General features: G+C 55.0%; 1 protein-coding gene across 2 annotated transcripts; it reads right to left on the bottom strand.

The window, feature by feature from the left end:
- Positions 1–707: 707 nt before the first annotated feature.
- Positions 708–4168, bottom strand: IRX3 (iroquois homeobox 3). Of its 2 annotated transcripts, XM_043985479.1 has the most exons (4): positions 3422–4168; positions 2064–3183; positions 1767–1833; positions 708–1134 (listed from the first exon to the last, which is right to left on the bottom strand). In XM_043985479.1, the coding sequence occupies exons 1-4, from the start codon at positions 3734–3736 to the stop codon at positions 1080–1082; spliced, it is 1557 nt and encodes a 518-aa protein (XP_043841414.1). In that variant the 5' UTR covers positions 3737–4168; the 3' UTR covers positions 708–1079. The 2 variants fall into 2 exon arrangements, with proteins under 2 accessions (XP_043841414.1, XP_043841415.1); XM_043985480.1 differs by lacking the exon at positions 1767–1833.
- Between the last annotated feature and the right edge of the window lie 3509 nt (positions 4169–7677).

Here is a 7677-nt window from a genome sequence, read left to right as displayed (position 1 = left end):
CCAGAGCAAGAGGGGGCGAGACAGCCGGCAGAAGGGCAAGACGACACGGCAAGAGGGCATTTTTCTCCTGTAGGGGGAGCTCCTGCCCCAAAATTCCCCAGCTTCCTCCCCCAGTCTTCCACCCCATCCCAGTTTAGACTCTGATTCCTGGCTCAATTACCCCTCAAATCCCTCCGAAGTCGCCACCTTCCAGTGGTTTCTGGGATTTCGCACCGGGAACCTTAGTTTCAGAGGAAAGGGCCAACATAGGGACACATTGTAAAGAAATGCCCCCAGCCCCCCTTTTCTTCCCCTTCATACTGAGACACTGCGCGCACGCACGCACTCTCTCTCTCTCTCTCTCTCTCTCTCTCTCTGCCTCTCGCTCCCTACACCCCTATCTTTGTCATCTTGAGACTTTACCCAAACGGATGCCCTAAAGAGACAACTACATCCTGAACGAGCCTCTCCGTCAAGTTTTCTAGATCTAGGTTCCTTGCTCTACGGTCCCCTGCTTCTAATCTCCATAGTTTTCTTGCGTTTGTTTACCTGTATCTCTCCTTCCTTGTCTTTTTCAGTTATTCTTTTCTCGTCCTTTGACCCTTCTTTTTCTCTTCCAGAATCTTAGTTTCTTGGTTTAAATCTCAAGTCCCTTCTCTCTCACACGGTTTCAGAACTCGAAAACACCCATTAAAAACAAATTCGTCCTGGGGCCGGACAGGCAAGGGTATAGTCAAAGTGGCACCAGCTCATTTATTTAGCCAAAAATAGATAACTTTGTTGTACAATTTGGTTCACACATATATGTACATTTTTTTACTGTATATACAAAAAAAATCGACACACCTAATTCTCACTGGACTCCCCGTCCCCCCTCCCCCAATAACCTTACAAACTCAGCTAATCTCGAGGAGATCTGGGTTGGGGCGAGGGGCAAAAGGAGAGGGGTGGGATGGTTGTTTTTTTTTTTCCTCTTTTTTTTGTTTAGTTTTGTGTTTAGGTTTTCATACACGGACATGCTTACAAGTCATAACTATACAGAGCGATGGGTTTTTTTTTTTACAATCATTACAACAAAATTTAAAAAACGGGAGGGGTGACTAAGATGATGAGAGCGCCGATAAAACCAGGGCCGCGTCCAGATGGTTCTGGGGCCTGGAAGAAAGAGAGAGACAGCACAAGGAGGCATGATTAAGTAGGCCTGGGATGGGGAGCTCTGGCCGGCTCTCAAGGAAGAGGAAGGATTCAACTTTAAAATGCTCTATATTATAACTTATTTATATAAGTATATGTCACACATACATTGCTCTACAACCGTAACGGGGGGGGGGGGAATGTTCCCTAGGTCATGGACAGAAGCCAAACCCGGGGCCCAGTGACCAAGTCCGCGGCCCAGTGGCCTTCCATTCTTCCTCGTGGTCCTCCAAGCGGGGAACCGGAAGGAAAGGGAGGCGTTGCATAGTCCGGGGACTTGCTTTCCCGAACTGGGCAAGAAAGAAGTCCCGGCCCGGTGCCCGCAGCGGTTTTGTCTCCCCAGGCCGCCTATACTAGGTCTCAAAAATCTAGTGACTTTAGGCGGGTGTAGGAGAGACCCAGGGCTAGGGGAGAGGAAAACGGTTAGATTTGGTTCTTTGGAAGCCAAATGCAGGTTTCCCTATGGAAGTAGTTCTAAGCAGCGTGCCCCTCCTCCAAAAAAGCTTCCTGTGGTCCTTTTCTCTTTCCCCTGCGTGTGTGACTGTCACAGTACTCCTACTACCCTCCCCCCTTCTCCCAGCATGGTCTCTTACCGCCTGGGCACGGGCTGGAAAGCTGTCTTTAGTAACTTTTTCTCTACTTCCAAGGCACTAGAGCGATCTAGGAGGTAAGGAAAAAAAAACAACGGCCTTTTAGAGCACATGTGTGCTGGGGACGTGAGGAACCTGAGCTAAGGTGCTAAATCGGGGCCTGGCTCTGACTCCCCCTCCTAGCCCAGCAATCTGCTCAAGGGTTCAAAACACCCATTCCTGAGCAGTATCCCCATGAAAGCCCACAGTTTCCTCCCTTAGCCTACCCCCAGCCAGTCTTCTCCGGCGCTCAATAATCACCTGTTCCGCCTTCGGGCTCCGCGGGCCGGGCGAAGGCGGCGGCAGCAGAGGGACCTGGAGGGCCTGGTAGCCCCAGTAGATGCGGAGGTCCCGAGCCGAGCAGGGAGAGAGGGTGAGGGCGGGGGGCGGGAGGTGGGCCTGGGAACGGCCGGTTGGTCCATGGGGGAAACTTGCCCAGAGGCCCGGTGACTAGTCTGTGGGCCGCGGCCGCGGCGGCTGCTGCGGCAGCCGGGGCTAACTGCAGGGCGGGTGGTGGTGCGGCTGCTGCTCCCGGGGGAGAGCCCCCGGCGCCAGACGGAGAGCGGCGCGGGTTGTCCGGACTAGTAGCAGTCTCCGCCAGAGACCAGATTTTGGGTTTCTGCAATGTGGAAGGCGGAGGTGGAGCAGGAACACAAGGATCTAAGCCTGTTGGAGGAGAGGGAGTAGACGGGGGCACTGGACCAGCAGGCGGGGGAGCTGGGGCTAAGGGTAGGATCGGGGGCGGTCGCTCCTCGAAACCCTCAGAGCCGTCCTCCGAGTCGCTATTCTTAGCGTCCGAAATTGTCCCCAGGCTAAGGTCCGCATCTCGCCGGGCTGCGGTGACCAACGACAACTCGGATCCCGAGACTGCCCCGTCTAAATTCTCCAGGTCTATCTCCTCGTCCTCCTCCTCGCCAAGGCCCTCGCCCCCCGCATCTTCCTCCTCCCCACCTAAGTCTTCCTCTTCCAGTTCCAGGTCCCGTTTGCTATCTTCTTCGTCCTCCTCTTCGTCTTCCTCTCTTTCACTGCCGTACGCGTTTCCCTCCTCGTCCGTGCGACTTCGGGGTGCCCAGGTCATCTTGTTCTCTTTCTTGAGGCGTCTCCGAGCATTGGCAAACCAAGTGGAAACCTGGGTGAGAGTCATCTTGGTAATGATTGCCAACATGATCTTCTCGCCTTTGGTGGGGTAGGGGTTCTTTCGGTGCTCATTGAGCCAGGCCTTCAGAGTACTGGTGCTCTCCCGGGTCGCGTTTTTAGGTCGGGACGGATCGCCGAATTGGTACTGGCCGTAGGGGTAGAAGGCTGCGTGGGGGTGCGGGAAGGCGGCGGCTGCGGCAGGATGCTGCACTCCTGGGCTCTCCTTTAACTCATACTGCGCACCCTGTGCAAACACGAGGGAGGGGACACGCGCGGAGGGTGCAGGGGTGAGACAGAGCACCTTCTGCGCTCCTGGTCTGAATACCCTTTACCATTCCCATGTGCCCTGTTATACCCGTGCACTTCTGCATCCTCAGCCCCAGCACCCATAGTACCCAACAATCTGCTAAGTTCAACCGCCACCCCCCCCCCATTCCCGACCCCAACCTTTAGGTCCCGTCGGCTCCCCCGGCTGCGCTTACCAGCTGCGGGAAGATGGGCAGTTCAGCTGTGTAGGGCAGAAAAGCGCCGTAGCCCTGGGCTGCAGCTGCGGCTGCAGCGGCGGCTGCGTAGGGCGCCCCGACTCCGTACATAGAGGAGAGCACATTGGACAGAGTCCCGGAGGCTGTCAGCTCTGTGGCCCCGCCGCTCGGGCCGCTCCGGGCCCCTCCACTGGCTCCTCCGCCTGCCCCACCAGTGCCTCCACCGCCACCAGAGCCGCCGCCGCCTCCGGCCCCAGGACGCTCTGGCGGGTAGAGCGGGCGGATGTACTGGTATCCGAGCTGAGGGAAGGACATGGTGCAGCCGGGGCCCGGGGGGGAGGGGGGGGCGGACGGAGCGGGGGCCCGGCCCCTGGGGCCGCCCTGCTCAGCGCCGCCCGCGGGCTCCCGCAGGCATCGGGGGCTGGGGGATCTGGGCGCGGGAACTGACTCCCGCACTGCGCTGCCCTGCGCTGCGCTCCGCTCCGCGCTCCCCTATTGATCTGCTCCGCGGCGGCGGCGGCGGCGGCGGCGGCAGCAGCGGCTCAGAGCCAGGTCAGGTCCTAACAGATTGGCGGAGATTACCGGGGCTCCCGGCGCTGATTGACATTTCTACTTTGCTGCAAGCCCCTCCTCTCCAGCTCTCCTTTCTCCCCTCAGTTCTCTACTCTGTCTCCTTTCCTTTCAATATCTCCGTTTTCTCTTTTCCCAGGCTGTTCTCTCCCCTCTCTTCTTCTTCCCCTTCCCCTTCTTTACTTCCTCTGCACCCTCTTTTTTCGTCTTTCTGTGTTCTCTCTCTCTCTCTCTCTCTCTCTCTCTCTCTCTCTCTCTCTCTCTCTCTCTCTCTCTCTCTCCTTCCCTCCCTCCCTCTTTCTCTCTTACCCTCCCACTTTGCTACTGCTCTTTGGCTGATACTCCCCACCTCTGCTCGGGGTTTGTGGTCACTAAGGGTGTTGTGTGTATGCGTTGTGTGTGTGTGTCCCCACTCTTTCCCCTCCCTCTCCCTTCCCCAAATCTCTGGCCTGACGTTTCGCTCGCTTATTCGACTTTCTCTTCTGTCTTCTTTTGGAGATCGCCAATCCCGGGTGCGCGTTACAGTAGGGTGAGCCCTGCCCCGCGCGGATGTACCGCGGGGGGCAAGAGTCCTCCCGCCCCTTCTCTGAAGAGCGGAGAGATGTGATTGGGAGGGGGCCGGGACGGGAGCAAGAAAACGCTTGTGCTGGGGAGTTTAATAAATAAGTGTGCAATGAGCTTCCCTTCCCTCCGACATTCTCACCTACCTTTGGGTTGGAGCAAGGGTTACTGTATAAATGGGGAAATATCCCAGTTTGGTGGATTTTTAGTAGATTGGGTGTTTGGGCGCAGTGAGGACAAGAGTGGTATCATGGAGGGTTATTTCTCCCTATCCTTTTTCCAGCCAGGGCCTTCCCTCAGCACCTTCACCCCCACCCCCACCCCCACCTCAGTGCAGTATTTCGGGCCAGGAATGAATTCGAAAGGGGATAAAAGGGAGGGTAGTAATTTCGTCCTAATCTGGGCTTCAAAGAGCGGCAATTCGCCTAGTCACTTCAAAAGGAGAGGCCGAGCCAAATTAAACTGCTGATTTGGGGCGGGAGCACTATCCCGCCTCCACCTCCCCCGCCGGGGCGGGGCAAACCCGCTGGAGAGCTGCCCCTAAATTACCCTCATTAACGCCTTTGTAACCGAGTGCGAATCTCTAATTAGAAAATTAACGCTGGTTCTTCCCCCACCTCCAAACCCCCAGGACCGCGGGGCCTAGACTCCTAGGGGTTGGAGGCAATTGGCTCTTGGGAGGAGAGAGGCCTTCAGGCTGTGGTGTCCCGGGAAGCCCTTCTGAATACCTGGTCCGAAAGGCTGGGGCAAAGGTGTGGGTGTGAAGCCAAGACCCCTTTGTGGGCCGACGAAGAGTTTTGGAATAACATCTGTGGAAGTTCTAAAGTTAGTATTTTCCTTTTGGTCTATTCTATCCCTTTCGGTCCCAGCGCTCCCGCGGTTCCCTTCCTTAGCATTTTTCTTTCCTGTTTTTCCATGATCCGCACTAACCCATCTCGGACTACCCCGTGTTCAGAGAGGCCGACATTTCGATTATATTTCTTGGAATTGTATTTCTTCAGAAATGAAATCTGAAATCTCTGTGCCTCCTCCCCCTGATTCTTGATTCCCGCAGATTAGAGCACAACCAAACCCCGGGATTAAAATTCCCCGAATCGGGCTAGGGAAATCCGAAGGAACGTCGCTAATCTCATTAAACTCCTCTCCATAGCGCCGCTAGCAATTCTGGGATTTGATACTTTTAAATTCCGGGCTGGGAGAGAGAACATCTAATCTTTATTCTTCCACCTTCACTCCCGATCCCCTTCGGTAAATGAGGAGGCGGAAACTGGCCGCCACTTTCCAGATTGGGTTATTGATTTCTAATTCCACCAGAGCTCCTTCGCGGTGTCCATCTGTCTGACCGATCCCTAGTTCCCGGTTGCCCGCGGCCCCAGTCCCAATTGACAAAGATCTCAGCCCCAGGATAAGGAATTCCGCAGAGGGCAGAGGGTGGTACCCAACAGACAGAGGGTATGTCCCTTTCTGTCTGTCCCTCTGATCGTCCCTTCCTGTCTTTCAAACCGTGGCTGTTCTGGGCCCTGTACATCATCATTGTACGTCTGATTGTTAAGAAAACAGAAATTCTGAGGAATCTGAAGAAAAGCAATGACCAGGCAGAAAGGTAGAGGTCTAGGTAGAGGCTGGGGCGTGAGGAGGTCTTAGGGTCTGGAGCCTCGGACTTTGGTCCTTGGGTCAGGGTATTTCCGGCCCCAGAGCTACCTCGAATGTAGAGTTGTCTTTTTGATGCTCGAGTACACTATTGGAGCACCCCGGCGCCCGATTTCGTTTCCGGCTTAACTTCCAGCAGTGGAACAGGAAGCACGGCCTGCAAGAGTAGGAAGCACTGGACGAAGAAGCCCCCGCACTGTGAGACCCGGCCCCAGTATCACCTCGAGATCAAATACAGTGATATGGGCCAAATCCTTTCCCCAATTAACTGCCACATCAAAACAGGAGCCCCAATCGTGCTAACGGACCGTATTTCAACAAAAAACGAGGGCTTCGGTCCCTTGGTTACCTCAGGGTGAAACTCAGGGACTAAAAGCTTGAACCGTCCACTAAGCGTCTGAATTAAGCACCTTGACATTCAATTCCACATTGTGGGGGTGGGGAGGAGAGAATACAACTCTGATAGATTCTCTTGCATCGATCTTTCATTGATCTGTCCGCGCAGCAAATGTGAGAGAGAGAGAGAAAGAGAGAGAGAGAGAAAGAGGAGAAGGTGGGGGACGAGGTGGGGGCAGGGAGGATAGAAAGACTAGATACTGAAGCATCCACTCCTCCCCCCAGTGCATTCGTTCCCAACCCGCTATTCGACGCCTGCCCGGCCTTCAGAGAACTAAGGAAGTGTTGTTCGAGCGCTCTCTCACCTCCCTCCCTCCTTACCTCCTTCCCTCTCCCCCACCCCCACCCCCAGCCATGACTGACCAGACTCCAATCCACACCGCAGTGGGAGTAAACTTCTTCCTGTAAACGGGAATGTGTAGCTGTGAGGAGACCCTGGAAGCAACTGCTCCCTGAGGCCTGGCAAGATTCCCCTCTCCCCTTTTCCTTTCCCTCCCCTAGTACAGATACTGGCACACATTCTGAAGGTAGAGTCACTATGTGCCTAGCTCCTGGACAGACTAGATGTTCAGTTGGCGCTGGAGGGGAAGAAGAACATCCCCGACGTGCAACTGCAGATAACATGGATACCTATGGTGGATTCAGCGTCGGTGGTGTGTACCAGAAGTGCGAGTTTATGGCTAGATTAATTTTGCGCACAGATTGACTCCAAGGGTAATCTCTGTATCTCCGTCAGATAAAGAAAGAAAGGAACACACATACTGGGGGGGGGGGGGGGGGCGGGGCGGGTTAGAGGATGAAATGTTATGTCTAAGTATGCTAACCCGTACATTAGGTATACTCGCAGACACATATATGTGAAAGTGTGTAAATGTGTATTAGGAGACAGGGGAAAAGATCATACAGGCATACCACCCTTGGCCAGTGAGGTTTGCTCAGTCACCTTTCCCTTTCCTCTTTGGCCGACTGACTGTCGGCTCTCAGGCCCAGGGACTAAGCTGGCCTCAGCCTTCCAGACCCAGGGTCCCTCACCCCCAGTCCCACTCCCAGCCATTCTGTCTTTTTCTACTCTCTACTTT

This window comes from Dromiciops gliroides, chromosome 2 (assembly GCF_019393635.1).
Source record: "Dromiciops gliroides isolate mDroGli1 chromosome 2, mDroGli1.pri, whole genome shotgun sequence".
Classification (NCBI taxonomy): domain Eukaryota; kingdom Metazoa; phylum Chordata; class Mammalia; order Microbiotheria; family Microbiotheriidae; genus Dromiciops; species Dromiciops gliroides.
The sequence above is the reverse complement of the archived record's forward strand: the minus strand, read 5'-3'. Positions and strand labels throughout refer to the sequence as shown.

Excerpts from the sequence above, each read along its gene's own strand:
- IRX3 (XM_043985479.1), bottom strand. The coding sequence starts at position 3,736 with ATGTCCTTCCCTCAGCTCGGATACCAGTACATCCGCCCGCTCTACCCG. Across the intron at positions 3,184-3,421 it reads TGCCCATCTTCCCGCAGCTG|GGTGCGCAGTATGAGTTAAA; the intron begins GTAAGCGCAGCC and ends GTGTTTGCACAG. Across the intron at positions 1,834-2,063 it reads GGAGCCCGAAGGCGGAACAG|ATCGCTCTAGTGCCTTGGAA; the intron begins GTGATTATTGAG and ends CTTACCTCCTAG.